At 53.8% G+C, this 18,012-nt stretch overlaps 5 protein-coding genes across 5 annotated transcripts; 3 read left to right on the top strand and 2 right to left on the bottom strand.

Annotated features, from left to right (window-relative positions):
• Positions 1–1,536: 1,536 nt before the first annotated feature.
• Positions 1,537–4,904, top strand: AYL99_04071 (hypothetical protein; the record flags this gene model as incomplete). The annotated part of the gene is made up of 2 exons (XM_018835585.1): positions 1,537–4,568; positions 4,631–4,904. The coding sequence occupies 2 exons, from the start codon at positions 1,537–1,539 to the stop codon at positions 4,902–4,904; spliced, it is 3,306 nt and encodes a 1,101-aa protein (XP_018695235.1).
• Positions 4,905–5,390: 486 nt separating this feature from the next.
• On the bottom strand, positions 5,391–6,473 carry AYL99_04070 (hypothetical protein; the record flags this gene model as incomplete). Its single annotated transcript, XM_018835584.1, has 1 exon — positions 5,391–6,473. One exon carries the CDS (start codon positions 6,471–6,473, stop codon positions 5,391–5,393), a length of 1,083 nt encoding a protein of 360 aa, XP_018695234.1.
• Positions 6,474–7,834: 1,361 nt separating this feature from the next.
• AYL99_04069 (dihydroxy-acid dehydratase) lies at positions 7,835–9,732 on the top strand (the record flags this gene model as incomplete). Its single annotated transcript, XM_018835583.1, has 2 exons — positions 7,835–7,905; positions 7,956–9,732. The coding sequence occupies 2 exons, from the start codon at positions 7,835–7,837 to the stop codon at positions 9,730–9,732; spliced, it is 1,848 nt and encodes a 615-aa protein (XP_018695233.1).
• A 1,842-nt stretch (positions 9,733–11,574) lies between these two features.
• AYL99_04068 (hypothetical protein) lies at positions 11,575–13,332 on the bottom strand (the record flags this gene model as incomplete). The annotated part of the gene is made up of 1 exon (XM_018835582.1): positions 11,575–13,332. One exon carries the CDS (start codon positions 13,330–13,332, stop codon positions 11,575–11,577), a length of 1,758 nt encoding a protein of 585 aa, XP_018695232.1.
• Positions 13,333–14,978: 1,646 nt separating this feature from the next.
• On the top strand, positions 14,979–17,501 carry AYL99_04067 (hypothetical protein; the record flags this gene model as incomplete). Its single annotated transcript, XM_018835581.1, has 1 exon — positions 14,979–17,501. One exon carries the CDS (start codon positions 14,979–14,981, stop codon positions 17,499–17,501), a length of 2,523 nt encoding a protein of 840 aa, XP_018695231.1.
• Between the last annotated feature and the right edge of the window lie 511 nt (positions 17,502–18,012).

The raw sequence follows: 18,012 nt of genomic DNA, 5'->3' as shown, positions 1-18,012 counted from the left end.
AAAAGAGTGACGAAGGTCGGTATACAAAATTCAGAGTCAGTACATGTTGGCCATGGTTCAAAAAGGACAGAAGGTGAACGTGAGGAGAATAGCCTGCTTTTCATTAACGGCCTCGCCAGGCCTCCTACCTCCTACCTCCTACCTCCTGCCTGCGCCGTCCCCTCTGAAGCCACCACCTCGGGAGAGGTTGTGGTATAGCAGTGTATCCCCACATCGATCCCCTTTGATGGGAGGCGAAGCGCCCTTGTGACAGTCTCGATCATATTGAGTTGGAAGCGGAGCCTGTGCGGCTTGAAAATCGCTAGAGTCGGTTGTGGTGGAAATAGGAAGACGAAGTATTTTGGCTGGAAGTGGAAAGCGCAGCTTGGCGCAGCTGATGTGGCGCTGGGCCAGAACCGTTGAGCAAACACGTGGCTGAGCTGAATCCGGCGCCTCCGTCCTAGAGAAGAAGACCACACAGTTGAAGATAAGACGCCAGTGACCCCTATTCTCTCTTTGGTGAGCAGGCAGCCCTTCATCCCGATGAGTTGGCGTCATTATTGACGAGAACGCTTTTGTCCGTTACATCTCCACCAAAGTCCGCCATCCGACTTCTTACAGCCTTACTCTGCCTTACCTTGACCTCGTCGTCCGCTCCTAGTGGAGCATTCCTCCAGAAGCTAGAGGGGCAAGAGAAAGGCAAACCGACAAGGTCTCCACAAGAGAAGGGACGAAGCGAATGACGAACTGGACTGCCAAAAAGGGGGCAAGTGATGAAAAATTGTAGCAACATGTGTCGGGAGTCGGGACACTCTTGTCTTCGGGATCTCGCGGCCCCATGGACAAGGCGTTCAGAGAGCTTGGTGCTGGATAGACCATACTAGCTGGGAAGATATTTAATGGAGCTGCAAATGTGTCCATGAAAAAGACAGTGCTGCATACTCCAAGCTGCCATGGCATCGCAGGCGAATGTCAAACTGCGTGACGACGAGCTGCAAGTACCGGTTTCGCTTCCTTTTCAATATGATGTTCGAGAAGGTCTTGAGCAGGTGGGCAGGTGATAAAGTTGGCACCATGACCGACCTGTTTGAGATTGTCTTCTCCAGTAGTGTCAACGTTGTCAACGTTCAAACCGAATCCACTTGGTGAAGCTGCTCTTGGGCAGCAATTCCATGATGATGGAGGCATCTACTGCCCGACGATGGCGAAGTGTTTGAGGCACTGCGTACCCTGAGTTACATCTATGTACCTCGTACTCGAGTATAATATATGCAGTCAAACTGTGGACCAAGGTAATTTGGCCCCCAATCTGGGGGGTTGAACCGTGACCACGTTTTACCTACCCATCTTGGCCACTTCTCCAATCTCACCAGCGATTGTGCCATTCGTGTCTTCCAAAGTCGCTTTCGGGCATCATCAATTGCCAGCAAGATGCCGGATAGTCGTGAACATTTACAATGTCCCTATTTAGTGCCTCTGTGCATTTGACTTCCCTATGACGCGGCATGTCACATTTGATGCCCTCAGAACCCTGCGCAGGCCAGAGAAGAAGATGAGATGGCCTCTCCAATTCGGCCTGGATCCCAGGGAACCTATGCCTCACCGACAGCCACCTCACCTACCACCGAATACCCTTTCCCTAGCGTCCCCCAAAGGCAACATGGAGGCCCAAGAGGTGCCTTGCGCCGTGGGTCGACGTCAAGCTCAATTGCCAGCACTCTCGAAACGGCTTCCCTCAATAATGCTACAATAACAGAGACGAGCCAAAATGCTATCTCAACACTGCTGCAACACCCGATAATCCACACCGGCCTGAGAACCGGGACTGTTCCTTCCAACTCAGGGTACAAGGCTCCTACACCCCGCGATATCCCTCCCGTCGCCCTCACGAATATCCCCCACATCGAAGCCAAGGCCTTCCATCCTTACCTGTCGCAGGTCGGTTCTTTGTATGAAGCGTTCCAAAGGGCCAAAAATGAGGGTGAAGGCGAAACATCATTGTTCCACCGAGACAAGAAGGATACCAAGAATGAAGAGTGGGAGGCCATTCTTAGCAAGCGCTTGCAGCGGCCTGGGCATTCACGGACGAGCTCGATGAGCTCGACGACATCAATCCAGGTCGAGCCGTCTCAGCCGAAGAGGAGACAGAGTGGCCAACGCTGGCAGGCGGTGACGCCGCTGTCGACAATCCCAGCTGTCTACTCGGAAGAAGATTTCCACCTCGAGAACCCCAGGACGTTTGATATTGTCTCTGAGAACGCGGAGATTGTCCGTGACCCAAGCGGAACTCCTTCTGGACGGAAGTCTCTGGCGACAAATGCGATCCTGCAAGAGAAGCTGTCGTGGTACATGGATACGGTCGAGGTCCACCTGATCAACTCGATATCAACGGCATCAAAGTCGTTTTTCTCTGCGCTCGGATCTCTCAGAGAGCTGCACAATGAGGCTGCCGATTCGGTCGACCGTATTCAGCGACTGCGGAAAGAGCTCGCAAGACTTGACAAGGAAATGGCTATTGATGGACTGAAAGTCGTCAATCTGAAGCAGCGTCGTGACAACGTCCGTCAGTTGGCACAGGCAATCATGCAATTGGAAGACATTGTCAAATCTGTGCAAACATGTGACGACATGGTTGAACAAGGCGAGATCGATGAGGCTTTGGATCGATTGGATGATGTGGAAGCCTTGATGGCCGGCAAGGAGAGCAGGTCCCCCAACACGGACCAACAATCCCGGTATCAGAGACGTGACCTGCGAAGAATCAAAGCCCTGGAGGGCGCCTTCGATGACCTCAGTCAGTTGCGTCAGCGGGCTGGGCGGGGATATGAAGCCCGGTTTCACAACAGCCTGCTCAGTGATATCAGACGGCACGTTCAGCAAACGGAGACTAGCATGACCCTTCAAAGATGGGGTGTCGCCTATACAAGGCCTAAACCGGGCCAAAGGAGGGCACCTTCTGCATTCCCGGGCTACATGAATATTGGATCCGAGCTGAGGGATGAACTCGAAGCTGAGATGAGGGGCCTGTCGAGGGCCAGGTATACCACTCCGGCAGCTACTAGTTTCCGAGCAATTGTCTTGCGAGAGATGAAGAGCATGATTCGGAAACAGCTGCCGAGCTCCAACGACGATGACAATGTTTCTACAGTCTCCGCTTCAACAATGGGTGGAAGAAACATGAGCCAGCAGGAGAAGTCGTCAATTCTGGCCAGAAATCTGCGAGCTTTGGACGCGCAAGATTGGTATCAGATGCTCGCCACCATCTACACAAACATCAGCGAAGGTCTGCGCCGACTCAGCGTGCAAGTCAAGATTTTGCTGGATATCACGAGCAATTTGCCAGAGCACATGATCAAATCGCCTCCGAGAACTCCTGATCCGGCAAGTATCGATAGAGTGATGAGCCCTCCGACAGGCCGAGCTCGAGCAACCAGTTCCGTGCAAGCAGAAATGCAGCAGGTTCTGGATCTCTCCAGTCTGTTAGGGGAAGGTGTAGATCTTGCACAGGCACAGATCACAAAGGTAGTCAGAGTCCGGTCACAGCAGAATTCAGAGTTGCCGTTGCCTGACTTCTTGCGATACTTCACGCTCAACCGACTATTCGCCGATGAATGCGAAGCGATATCTGGCCGCAGCGGCACGGGCCTCAAAAGTGTTCTTGATACCCAGATCAAGGATTTTGTAGCGCGATTTGCGGACTCCCAGAAGCATGAAGTAATCAAGGTGATGGACGCTGATAAATGGGACGCTAGAGATTTTGGTGAGCGCGAGAACGAGATCCTCACTCGGGTCATGGAAGGCAGTACCAACGATGCTCTTCGCTGGATCGAAAGCACAATGATCTGGCAGGTGTCCACCAATGGCGCCGAGGCCAGCAACGGTGCCGCAACTAACGGCACGGCTGCTGCTGGTACAAAGGTGCGCAGTGCTGTGGTCGATGAACAGAAGTACATACTACCAGAATCTGCCATTGCCATGCTACGATCCATGGAAACCTTCCAACACCTCGCAGCTGGCATCCCAAGTATGAGCACCGAGGTGGCGACTTCGTTACTGGAAAGTCTCAAGTTGTTTAATTCACGAAGCTCCCAGCTGATCTTGGGGGCCGGTGCCACTAGGAGTGCAGGACTGAAGAATATCACGACAAAACACCTGGCATTATCGTCCCAAGGGTTGAGCTTCATCGTCGCACTCATACCATATGTGAGAGAATTCTTCCGCCGGCATCTCCCTTCCTCGACATCTTCGCAAGTGATGAACGAGTTCGACAAGGTCAAGCGTCTCTTCCAGGAACATCAGCACGGTATCCACGAGAAGCTTGTCGACATCATGTCTGGGCGGGCCTCGATGCACGTCAAGGCAATGAAGAACATTGATTGGGAAGAAGCGGCCAAAAACACTGCCGTGCACGTGTCACCCTATATGGAGACATTGACCAAAGAAACGGCCACGCTGCAGAAAGTCCTGGCGAAGCATCTACCGGAACCTGTGGTCGCGGGGATCATGATGCCGGTGTTTGCAAGTTACCGAGAGCAGTGGACGAACGCGTACAGAGACGTTACCATCAAGTCCCTCAAGGCAAAAGAAAGGTGAGCCTCATGATTGCAGAACTGGGCACTATGCATGATATATACTGACTCTGTTTCCCCAGGCTACTGGCGGATGCGTCGTTTTTCAATCTGCGAATCAGTAAGATCGACGGATCGGGAGATCTGGGAGAGCATATCGTGAAAGTCGTCGAGAACAAGCCAGTGGTCAGCACTGCAGCAGCGTCCTCACCGCCGCCGCCGCCGACACCCCAATCAACCGGCCCATCTGAAATCCCGGCGACAGCAGAAGACGGGGAGCAGAAGCCGGCGTCCGCGCAGCAGAACGGAGAGAAGAAGGCCGAATCTACCGAGAAGCAGGAAGATACTATGACATAGGACTATAGGTAGGATAGTATATGTGAGGCGACGCAGTCGCCTCAGCAGTTACGAGATTTCGCCCCGTGGATGATTGTGCATGCATGGATGGCCCCGTGGAATGGGATATACAACTTGACCAGGATAGAACAGGGTATTGACAAGTGCCATTGGGGCTCGTTCGAACAGCCAAGATTCTTCGCAATGCAGGTAGCGTATATTTCGATGTTTCATACCTCGTCGTTTGTCTATAAATCGTCGTGCCCGGCCATCGCATTGACCGAGATAACAAACAGGCATTCACAACTACCCTCATTTGACATCCTCTTTTCAGCTGCTCCCAACAGCCATCCGTCATAGGATCTCCCTGCCTGAAAGTCCCCCAATAACCCCAAGATCGGCCGCATGATAGAAGTATCTCTGGCAGTCTGCTCCAACCGGTGTCGTCTAACTAACTCGCAAAGGAAGGACCCTCCCCACCTTCCAGCAGCTCCCTCCATCTGGCGACTAGAAGATAGCCGTGGCGTTCAGGTAGCTGCTCACGCCGCCGCGGCAGTTGAAGGGAGCGCTGCTGAAGAAGAAGGTCCAGCGCTTGTTCTTCTTGCACAGCTGGCTCAGCTTCTCGAGGTCGACCATCTCGCCGAGCGGCATGCCCCACAGGGCGATGATGAACTCGTGCAGGTAGTAGCTCTCTGGGGTGGGCCAGCGCTCGAACGATGGAGCGTCGCCGCCCACGGCCGCGAAGTAGCTGTCGTGCAGCCAATCCTTCATGGCCTCCTCCTGCTTGATGCCGGCCCAGCACGCTTCCGGCCCGTGGCGCAGCGCGAGCCGCTCGCGGTCCTCAGGCGCGCGCTTGTAGTAGTCCTCGACCCAGCCGGAGCGGATCAGCAGGATGTCGCCGATCTTGATGTCGCCGCCCTGTGCCTGGGGGCGGATGTCGATGCCCTGGTGCTTACCGCAGGCCACGAGGTCGTCGTAGCTGATGGCGTGCGACGTCGCCGTGTCGTACTTGATGCCCACGCTGTCGGCGTACGAGCGGTAGTCGAGCAGGATGCCGCGGCCCGAGAAGCCGTGTTCGGACCAGTGGTGGATGCTGCACTTGTCGTTGGCCGTGGGGCCCAGGATGTCGCTGCCGTGCGTGTTGTTGTAGAAGGTCTGGGTCGCCACGTGCGCGAAGTGCCGGAACCCGTCCCACTGCGTGCCGGACTGCGTGTTCATGTGGTAGACGTCGTCGTACGCGATGCCCTCGGCGAGAGGCAGGATCTTGTGCTCGAACTTCTGCCGCCCAAAGGCCGGCTGCAGGGGCACGTCTAACGGCAGGTCCAGTCGTGCCATTTCCCCCGTGCGGATCTCGCTGGCGGCGGCAGCCTTGACGCGCGCGGGCGTCAACAGGTTCAGTCGGCCGATGTAGTCATCTTTACCCCAGACCCAGGCCGCCTCGTCGGGGGCGCCGACGATCTTGGGGAGATTCTTGCGGGTCGGGAACGAGGTCGAGTCCGGGTCGAAGGGGATGGTGGTGGCGGTTTTGCCCATGATGGAATCCTTGATCTGACTCAATCGCCTGCTTGCTTGGGAGAATGCGTCCGTCATCGTGTTCTCCGGGAGTCTGAGGGGGGCAGAATTGGGACTGCGATCCTTTTATACTTCTACAAAAAACCAGGAAAGACCCGGTCAACGGCTACTGGCAGCACCACCGCTCCACCACAAATGTTTCTTCTTGGAGCTGTGGAAATGGAAGGGAAGGGGTGCTTCGACCAGGCAGACACGAGCTCGATCTAAACTTTTCTTTGATTGCCGCCGTGGAAGCAGGTTCGAATTTCCGAGGTATATTCGGTCGAGAACATGAGATACCTAGTTGTCTCAATTCCATTTTGAGGGGATAGCCGACAGGTATTAAAACGGAGGACTGGCTGGTGAGGAGCTCTCTTGCCCCGCAGAGGATGATGAGAGGTGTATGTCATGAGGCCGCCCGGCATTCCTTTCACGTCTCATATGGGAATTCCCGCGGGTAAGGATTTGATGACGATTGCCTTTGCTCTGGGCAGGTGGTGGGAGCCGTGGCCTTCGGAAAGTGTGTTTTCATACCCCCCGTGCCCCCCTGGCAGCCCAAGTGACGATTTGGAGTCGACACCTCGTCTGAGCGTGCGCACAATGAGGGGCAACAAGCGGCGTATTTGTGGCCGTCCTCGGTATGGCCTCGGTAAGTCCAGGCCCAGGGATCGAGGCCGTTCTGTAGAATCCTTCTCACGTGTGATTCGCCGGAAATTGAGGGAGGTATTGCTGGGCCACCAAATTGCGTAGAGAGAGAGCCAAATGGGGATGTTTTGAACCTTTGTAGGAGACTGTCAGCCTGGTGAGCCTCAAGTTCACCACAAAACTGTCCAAAGCTTACACCGGGGTCACAGACGAGAGAGACAATGGCATTGCTCCTTGCCTGATGGAACGACTCGGAGTAGAATGACAGCTGGGAGGCTTCTGCTGGGTGTCAAGTGCAACAGGATGAGCTGTACAGTGTTGCTACATTCGTAGAGCTGGTCATGGACAGGATAGAGGAACTCTCAGGGCGCCGTTTGAAGCTATCCTAATTGGTTGGTAATTATTCTGTCAGACAGGACCACTTACAACCGAAAGAAGACTAGCGCAGTCTCGGAGGTCAATTGGACTCCCCGGTGCTGCTTGAAATCTCGGCACTCCGATTGGCTCCGGTTCCTGCACTGTACACTTCAAGCCTCCGCTTACCGGGCTGGACAATTTTCCTGGGGAAAAACTGCACTTTGTGCTGCAGGGGTCTGGATGAGCACAAAGGGTCGTTGAAGCTGGAACATTGGTCGACGGAGCAGAAAGACGGCATTGTCTCTCACCTCCATCTGATCCTCGCTGGCCTCATCAAATACTCAATGCGACTTGCTCCAGAGTCTTCCCTCCGCTGGTCAAGGTACAGGTAGCTCACGATGAAAGCTTCAGCAGCCTTCAGAAGCCTGCGCCTCAGGCAGGCAAGGCTTACACTCTGCAAACCCTCTCTGTATGTTCATTGCCATGCGCCCTGACCCCTCACAGCTAACATTCATGCAGTCGTACATTCGCGTCGTCCCCTCTTCGCCATGCAGACCCCTCCAGCTCTTCCGACACCGAAGGCCTCAATAAAGTATCACGCAATATCACGCAGCCCAAATCTCAGGGTGCATCACAGGCAATGCTCTACGCGACCGGCATGACCGAAGCAGATATGAACAAGGCAGAGGTGGGAATTTCGTCGGTCTGGTACAGCGGGAATCCTTGCAACATGCATTTACTGGATCTGTCCAATGTGGTGAAAAAGGGTGTCGCGGACGCAGGACTCCAGCCCATGCAGTTCAACACGATCGGCGTGTCAGATGGAATCTCGATGGGGACGACAGGCATGCGCTACAGCCTACAGTCAAGAGAGATCATCGCCGATTCAATCGAGACGGTCATGCAGGGTCAGTGGTACGATGCGAACATCTCCATTCCTGGGTGCGACAAGAACATGCCTGGTGTGGTCATGGCCATGGGCAGAGTCAATCGCCCGTCGATCATGGTGTACGGTGGCTCCATAGCCCCTGGGTGTGCGCGGTTGCAGAATAACGCCGACATTGACGTTGTCTCCGCATTCCAGGCCTACGGTCAGTTCCTCACGGGTGAAATCAATGAGGAGCAGCGCTTCGATATCATCCGCAATGCCATCCCAGCTTGCGGGGCCTGCGGTGGTATGTACACGGCCAACACCATGGCCTCGGCTATCGAGACCCTGGGCATGACATTGCCTGGGAGTGCATCCAATCCAGCTGTCTCTCAGGAGAAACAATTGGAGTGTCTGGCGGCTGGAGGTGCCATTAAGAACCTGCTCAAACTCGACCTGAAGCCGCGTGACATCATGACTCGCGAGGCTTTTGAAGATGCCATGGTTGTGGTGATGATCACCGGTGGTTCTACCAACGCAGTGCTGCATCTCATCGCCATGGCCGATGCGGTGGGCATCAAGCTCACTATCGATGACTTTCAGGCGGTCAGTGACAGGACCCCGTTCCTCGCGGATCTCAAGCCGAGCGGGAAATACGTCTTCAATGACCTACACGCCGTCGGAGGCATTCCAACCCTATTGAAATTCCTGATCAAAGAGGGCGTCGTCAAGGGCACACATACGACTGTGACAGGCCAAACGCTGGCCAAGAACGTCGAATCGGCCGCTGATTTTCCCACGGATCAAGTCATCATCAAGCCATTTTCCCAGCCGATCAAGAAGACTGGGCACATCCAGATTCTACGAGGCAGTCTCGCGCCGGGCGGCTCGGTGGGTAAAATCACCGGCAAGGAAGGGCTACGCTTCGAGGGCAAAGCAAAGGTCTACGATGCGGAAGACCTCTTCATCCAAGCTCTCGAACGGGGCGAGATCAAGAAGGGCGAGAAAACCGTGGTGGTCATCCGGTACGAAGGACCCAAGGGAGGACCGGGCATGCCAGAAATGCTGAAGCCCAGCTCCGCCATCATGGGCGCCGGCTTGGGCAAAGATGTCGCCCTGATCACGGATGGTCGATTCAGCGGTGGATCACACGGGTTTTTGATCGGCCACATCGTTCCCGAGGCGATGGAAGGCGGTCCGATCGGCCTGGTGAGGGACGGAGACCAGATCGTGATTGACGCAGAGACTCGAACGCTTGATCTGGTGGTGGACGAAGCGACGCTGGAAAAGAGAAGAGAGGAATGGAATGCTAACAAGCCAGAGCCCCGGTACCGGAGAGGCGTTTTGGCCAAATATGCCAAACTGGTCAGTGACGCCAGCCACGGCTGTATCACGGACAAGGAGGACGTGTTGGATCTACATGCATGAAGATGATGTTGGGGCCGGATGGGCGGTCTCTCTGTTTTGTCTGTTTGAATCTGGTTGACACGCCCTATACGTAGAGAGTCCGGGGACGGAGACCCTAATACCAAAAACCTGAACCACCACCTCTTTTGGCTTCCTCGCCGATCACGAGAATTGCGAATTGTTTTTCATCCGGAGAAGAAAAAGGATCGTTGGATCGAATCGAAATGCTCTGGATCTGGATCAGGTAGGTAAACCTTCTCCCTTTTTCTTGCTTCCCGGAATCCGTTCACACGAGGTATGCACAAGAGCAAGATCGAGGGAGAGAGTCCCATATCCTATATGAGCGTGTGTGTGAGAGAGAGAAGGAGAGAGGAAATCCCCCAACAGCGACTGCTGCCTCTGGGTTTTATCTGTATCAAAAGCATCCGAAACATGACCCAGTCCACCCCTTCCTTCCCCTGCTGGGACAGCTTCTCGACATACATGAGACGGGAAGCATTTCTCCATGCCTTCCCGGGCTCCAGCCGGCGCCTTGAGCATAACATCTCGTTCGAGCATGCACGTGCATTTTGGACGAAGGATACGGGAAAGAAGGAGAAAGTAACTGACTAACTAACTGACTAACTAACCATCGATCGTTCGCGAGCTTTCCACCGGATAAAAGTTACGGACACGGATCTGGACATGGCCCAGGCGCCGACGGGCATCGATTGTGGATAGGTGACGGCCAGTGCGCAGGGCGTATACGGACGGTAGCTTAGAAATCGGAGGAATGCACAAGACAAGCTTTCACGGATCCCCGGGAAGAAAGAAAGCAAGAAAGAAAAGGGGAAGGGAAGGAATGCGACGGACGAAATTTGGTGTTCGTTCAGGGATTGGAGAGGGATGCATGACCTACCGACTAATTGGTGGCTCCCTCTCGAAGGCCATGGTGGCAGGGAGGCCGCTGACGAGTTTGTTGCTTCCTTTTCTCTTTGACTTTCTCGCTTTCTCGCTTTCTCGCTTCCTTCTTTTTCCATGCTTCGGACTGGATAGTGGCTAACTGGCCAGATGGCTAGATCGATGGCCCACGGGCTAGCTAACATGCACTGAAAGAAAAGAGCCGTTGAGGCAGCCGGCCATATTCCACGGTTCAGCTACCTTCCGTACGTACTTACGTACGCACAGCTTCTCCCAGGTTGCATTGGCTTGGGGTTGGTATCGTTTGTTCTTGATATACTGCTTTCCTCTGACCGGGAAGAGGGGGGAGAGGGGCAATGGTTCGCATTCCGGACTCGCTCCCTCCTCAAACGAGCCGGATTCAAGTAGCGGTGGATGAGGGAAGCAAGAAATGAAGGGTAACGGAATGGTGTGATTTCATTAATGGCGCGAGGGAATGGGAATGTCATGATACGGCGAGGACAGATGGATGCTCAATCATTGTCTGGCTACCTACTTAATACAAATTATGTTTTTGATTCTTGTCCAGTGTAGTTGTCCAGTCCATGGTTTTCATACTTTCATATATTTCTACATTCTATTGTCATTTGAAGGCAGAGATACATGGACAGGTAGACATCGTGACACCCGTGTTACAGTGGCTGAGAGCATATTCTCAGAATACTAGCTATCATCGTAATCTATATCGGCAGTAAAATGGTGCCAGCAGCAGAAACCCATCCGTGCAAATCATTTGTGTACCTCCACGCTCCAGAAAATGCAGAAAACGCCCCTGACCACGACTATACGTGGCCAGACCTGGTTGTGATTGAGAAGGGAGAAGGACGCTGTAAAGTAGCCCTGAACATAAGAACCCAATTCTGTTGAAGATAATAGTTTGACCGCATCCGTATCAATCTCGCCTGTTTTCCCCTCTGCTCGCTCTCACGCTGCACCCCCGTCCAGTCGCACCTTGCCCTTGATGCTCTCCCATTTGGGCGCAAAGCTCAGGAAGAAGGTAAGACACGCACACGCGATACAGATCGCAAACGGCACGCGTAAGCCATCCATGTACGCGGCGAGGATCCCGGGGATGTCACTCGCGTCAAACACCTTTCTCAGGTCGGTGGCACCGGTCGCCAGCACCAGGGCTGCATCCACGCGCGGCGCCTTGATGGGCAGTTCGTGGAGCATCTTGTTGGTGAAGCCGGCCTGCGCGGCCGAGATGAACACGGCGCCGCCGATGGTCTGGAAGAACAGGATGATGGCGGACACGGAGCTGAGGTCCGAGGGCTTGACGATCGCCTGACCCACGATCACGGGGATCTGGAAAATCAGTCCCAGTCCGATGCCAACGAGGGCTTGGTATCCGATCCATTTGCTGGATCCAGAGTGGATTTCCAGAGTGTAGATCATGCCTGAACCGACCGAGGCGAGGATTGATCCGAGTGCCATGAGAGGGATATATTGGCCCCATACCGTGAGAAGGCCGCCAGAGAAGACTGTCAGGAGTGAGGCACCAAGCACCAGCGGGAGATTGTCGATGCCAGACTTGGCGGCGGAGATGCCGCGTGTGGCTTGGAAGTAGATGGGCAGGTAGTACAAGAGGACGAAGAAGGATCCTGCCACGGTAAAGATGTAGGCGGACATGGCGCCAATGGTTCGGTCTTTGAGCAGGCGGGGCTGAAGCAAGGCACGGTCGCCGGAGTAGTACTCGATGGCCACAAAGACAATGAGGAGGACGCCGAAGAGAACCAGAACGGCGATGACAGAGCCAGATGACCACGGCTTCGTCGCTCCACCCCACTGCATGGCGAGCAGGTAGCAGACGATCGCGGCCATGAGAGTGAATGTCCCAGGGAAATCCATTTGTAGCAGTTTCTCTTTCAAAGGAGCGGCTTGAGGGCGGGCAGCTTTGGGAGTGCGGAAAAACGCAAGGATAATGGCCGCAGCGACGCCGCCGATGGGCAGGTTGATATAGAAGCACCATCTCCAGGTAAGGTTGTCCGTGAAGACACCACCCAGAAGGGGGCCGATGACAGATGCAACGCCGAAGGTGGCACCCATGACACCGGTGAAAGCAGGGCGTTGCTTGGGTGGAGCGGAGAAGGCAATGATGGTGTATGAGCCTGATGCGATACCTGCTCCGCCCATGCCTGCGATAGCTCTTCCCACGATCAAAGTGGTGGAACTGTTGGCGACACCACAGATGAGGGACCCCAATTCGAAGATGAAGATGCTTGCCAGATACGAGATCTTGAGAGGGAAGTACTTGTACAACTTGCCCCATGTCGCCTGGAAGGAGCCAATGGTCAAGAAGAAACCACTGCCATACCAGCCGACTTGATCTAGGGAATGGAATTGATCAGTGATTCGAGGGATGGCCGTGGCCACAATGGTCATGTCCAGTGCCACGAGGAAGATACTGCAAGCAAGTGCCACAACGATCATGGCCAGAGGGAAGGCAGAGGGGTAGTCGGACGTGTCGATCCGAGAGATTTCACGCCCCAGCTCCTCGTCCTCGACATTTTTCTCGAGAACAGCTTTTTCAACTGCAATGGATTGAGGGGGGCTGGAGTTCTGTCGGACGGGGATATCTTTCTCTTCGTATCGCTTCTCATCCTCAATGACCGGCAACGGGGGTTTGTGGAGATCGCTTGTGGACGTCGAGGCCGAGCTTTGAGAGGTTGGAGCGGTTGCCATTGTGATTGAAATATAGCTCAGCAGCGCAAGAAACAAAGGAGTCACAGAGCAAGAGGAAGGAAGGTCAGGAACGATGTTTGTATTCAGATAGCAAAGGGGGCCGAGACCTCCCAATGATATATGTATCCCAATGACACCCGTCCTGGTTATGGACTACCAGTACCCACGCTGCAGAGGCATGTGGACGGATGACGATAGCCAGAGCATTGAGACAAACAACGATGGAAGAAAGCAAGTAAGTTCGTCCGTGTTTCAACCTCTGGCATGAACAAAGAACACAGCACATGGAAACCAGAACCAAAAAATGTGGACTCACTAAAAAGAGGGGGATGAATCACAGTTGCCAGCTTGCGTCGTATCAAGGATAAAATTGGATGGAGATACGAAGTTCCCAGTATGTTGGCGCTAAGTTCCAGGGGGGACGAGGCTGTAGGGCCACGAGAGCCTCTGAGAGGTCACCATTGAGCCCGGTAAGGCTTGGATCCGTGATCCGACGTGACCCTGTTTGACAGAGTTCTCGGTGATCAGGCAGCAGCCAGGTAGGCCAAAGTCACAGGGGAAATCCGCATTCAGCATTCTCGAATGTGCTCAAAGAGGAAAGTCGCAAATTTTTCAGCCTTTTGACGCGAGCGAACAATACGCCTTCACCGGCAAAATGAGCTCGGGATGGTACCACGCGCTACACGAGGCTGGTATAGCGTGGACTTTCCATGACGGAGCATCGAAGTTGCCGGAAGACACCACTGATACCGCTCGAAGATCCGGGCAGCATGTCGTAATGTTCTTTCGATAGAGGCCATTGTCGGGATGCCTCTACCTAACCCAGACCGGAGATATGCCTTATTGCCACTCTGTTGTTTCTAGAATTGGATTCTGAAGATTCTGTCGGAATGCCTTGCAGGAGATTAAGGTGGGACGGAGCTCTCTGGTCCGTCGATTGGCGAGAAGGGTCCGGATCCCCTTAGTAAGGCCTCCCGGTGAAATACCACTGTGGACGGCCGGACGAAACGTCGGTCGGACGAAATCGGCTGCCCTCTCGACCTCAACACAGAAAACAAAGAGGTTGGCTCACCTGGGAGTCATGAATGTGGTTGAGATTGGTAAGCTACGTGCAGTAATGAAACACGCAAAAGCTCAAACAATGAAAATCGAAGTGGAAGAAAGCCTCACGTGACAGGTCTAAACTCGTTCAGGAATTCAAAGACAAAGTCTCTGTCAGACCGGCGGCGCTGAAGGCAATTCATATGTAGACTTCGCGGAGACCTGCTTTTGTCAGACAAAATGCATTTCAAGTGGGCGGGTCATCATACGCCCAACGCAGCCTTCGGTGACCACTTGCTGACAATTCATGTTGCCCGCAGGCCACTTTTCCTGCGCACTGATGATCCGAAGGATTCAACGGGGTGCCATGACGTTTCTAGAAGCATGGCTCATAGTTTGAGTACTCTACCAGATCATTCATTCACACCCCGATCTACTGGTTTGCCAGCAGACCACGTCTAGACCCGGGGAACTCCGCAGAACGGTATTCTTGGATTCAAGTGCGCAATCTCGTGTTGCTGTCGCTTTCCGCTGCTGCCTGCCCTATCACTCGTCGTCTTTGGGCTTGTTAGGGCTTCGAGCAGACTTCCTTTGTATTGACGACCATGTCTCGAGCCGGAAGTATGTCCACTTCACCGTACAATACCGATGCCGGCGGGCTCGGATTCGACCATAGTCAAGGCCCTCCGAGGAAGAAGATGCGCAAAGGAACAAAGAGTTGTTTGGAGTGTCGGCGGAGGAAGATCAAGTGCACCTTCGAACCTGGGAGGCCTGCAATATGCAACGAGTGCTATGCCAGAGGCTCGACCTGCATTGATCAAGAGCATGGGGACATCAACACATACACCCAGACCAGTGCGGAGCAGTCGTCGTACAGTTTGAGGGAAAGAGTATCCCAACTCGAAGATCTAGTCAAACAGGTGCTCAACCGGTTACCGGAAAAGGATGCGAGTGCCCATGGTGACGCGTCCGCCAGAGAATCTGACAAAAGCCAGCTTGATGCCCAGGCGGCTGAAGTGTTGAAAAGCCTGAAGAGCTCATTGCGACAGGAAAACTCCAGCACCGAAGAATCCATCGTTCTGCCCGGCGGTCTTCGAGATGACGCCCCGGCCTTGACCCTGTTCGATAATGCCGTCCTCGAGCGAAAAGAGAACAAGCCCGTGGTGTCAAGAGCACAGTACAATAAAACTAAAACGCTTCTAGCGGCCTTGAACAAGTTGCTTCCGACCGCGAGTGACCTGGATGTTATCCTGGAACAATCTCACGAATGGTGGACAATATGGAAGAAGATGTTCCCCGAAATTACTGACAGTCGATGTGAGACCATCAAAGAATCGGTCTCCCACTCGTTACGGTCAGAGAAACCAGCGGAGTTGGCCAAGATCATGTTATGTATCGCCATCAGCATCCACCAACTACCGGGAAATTTCAACTGGTCACGACTCCAAATAAAAGAGGAGCCTGCTGAGCTGATGGAACGATATATTGCTACCGTCGACAAGTTGATCACCTCTGATGACGAGATTGCAGCCACCCTTGATGGTATCGAGTGCATGATGCTTGAGGCCAAGTATCATGTTAACATGGGCCGGCCGCGACGCGCGTGGCTGCTATTCCATCGAGCGCTCGCTTTTGCGCAACTATTGGGCATCCACAGGCTAGCCGCCCAGACAGACAAAAGCTCGCTGGATTATCAACGTTCAGTCAACATTTGGTGTCATCTTGTCCTGGGCGACAGATATCTGTCTCTACTTCTCGGTCTACCGTATTCTGTCAGCGAAAGCTTTGTGACCCCTTATATCCCCACATCCGGACCTCCACCCGCGTCGGTCAACGATGGCGAGTTTTACACCGGGAGGATGCTCCCTATAATCACCAAAATGATCGATCGAAACCAGAGTGTGGTGCCGATGGGATACTCTGCGACGTTAAGGCTTGATCAAGAACTGGAGGAGCTGCACAGTACCCAAGATCCCAGGTGGTGGTCACCGGAGCTCATTCCTGGTAGTTCCGTTGAGGATCATTTCGATCGACTTCAAGCTCAATTCTTCCATTATCAAGCCAAAGTCATGCTGCATATGCCGTTCATGTTACGATCGTCTACCGACAAGAGATACCAATACTCTCATGCGGCAGCTTTGGACGGTGCACGAGACATGATTCGAGTCTACAAGGCCCTCCGAACCAACAAGTCCGTGGGTCCGTTCATTTGCAAATTGGTCGATTTTCAATCTTTTACTGGTGCCATGCTGCTGCTGCTGAACCTGTGCGGCTATTCACAACAACACCGTGGCAACAACGCGCAGCAGACGGATCTCGAGCAAGACCAGGAGGACTCGGAACTCATCGACGAAACAATAGCATTACTGAAAGACGCGGCGAAAGAACCTGGTGGCGTTGTTGCAGCTCAAAGCGCTCAAGCACTAGAAATGCTTGCTCGTGTCCGGCAGGGCTGCGATGAGGAAGGCGGTAAAGAATGCAGGGGGGAGACCTGTCAGGTATCGATCCCCTACTTTGGCACCATTTCCATTGGGACAGGCAAGCATTTCGTCCCCATTAAACCAGGGACATACGTGCCACGCACACAGGATGCGGTCCTAAACACGACAGTTTCGGCGGGCGGTGCGCCCACCAACACCGGATTGCCAACTCCGCCATCAGCGGCTTCAAATAGCACTCAGCCGTCACCCTTGACGACGACGATCGACCACCAGCACTCGCAGTACCCTCCAGCCCGCCGGATGCCCGTTTACGAATCAACGAACTACATCGCTCCGGGGCTTGATCAAACCTGGCCTGAGACAGCTGATGATCCGTTCGTTACATTTGACTCGTTCATGGCCTTTCCACCTCAGCCCCCTACAGACTTCCCCTCGGCCGGTGGCGTCAGTATATCCTCAGGCGGCTCGGGCTTCACTCCACAACCACCTCAATCTCTGCAAAGTCAGAGTCCGTTCAACTCGAGCGCCACGCCACAGAATGATCTGAATGCTTCGGTCGCTGCAGGCGGGCTGGGCGGGATGGTGACTCCTGGGTTTCCATTCGGTAGTTTTCCGTTCGGACAGAGCGGAGTGGACCTGGACCAAGGATGGAACTGGTTTGGCGTTGACGCGCCTGTCATCCAGTGATACACCCAAAAGGATGTTGTTGAGTCTACCTATGAATTTTTTCGGTGAAGATATGTGTATGTAGTTAAACGGGGCCCATGGTCTAAAACATCTGGCAGTGTATGCCACTTGAGGCCTCTCCTGACCCTGTACAGCCGAAGGAATATATACCATGTATGCATGTATGCACGTCGGAAAAGCTAGTTTCGGTATCGGTATCAGGACCACACAGCACTGGCTCACGTTTTCGCTCGTCCTCTTCCTCTGCCCATGAAAGTACTCTGTAGAGTCAGAAAAAATAGGATAGAGATAAAGAGAGAATCACCACTAGAACATAGATATAGAATATAGAGAGGGAGAGAGAGGTCATTCATATTCTTCACCGTGAGTCTCTTGTAACATGACTCCTCTCCTTTCTTCTCTCCTCTTTTCTCCTGGATATACTAGAGATTTTAATATAGATGTGTAAGAGGAAGAGGAAGAGGAAGAGGAAGAGGACGAGGACGAGGACGAGGGTGAGGGGGTGGGAGGG

The sequence above is a fragment of the Fonsecaea erecta genome (assembly GCF_001651985.1).
Source record: "Fonsecaea erecta strain CBS 125763 chromosome Unknown Scaff3, whole genome shotgun sequence".
Lineage (NCBI taxonomy): Eukaryota > Fungi > Ascomycota > Eurotiomycetes > Chaetothyriales > Herpotrichiellaceae > Fonsecaea > Fonsecaea erecta.
The sequence above is the reverse complement of the archived record's forward strand: the minus strand, read 5'-3'. Positions and strand labels throughout refer to the sequence as shown.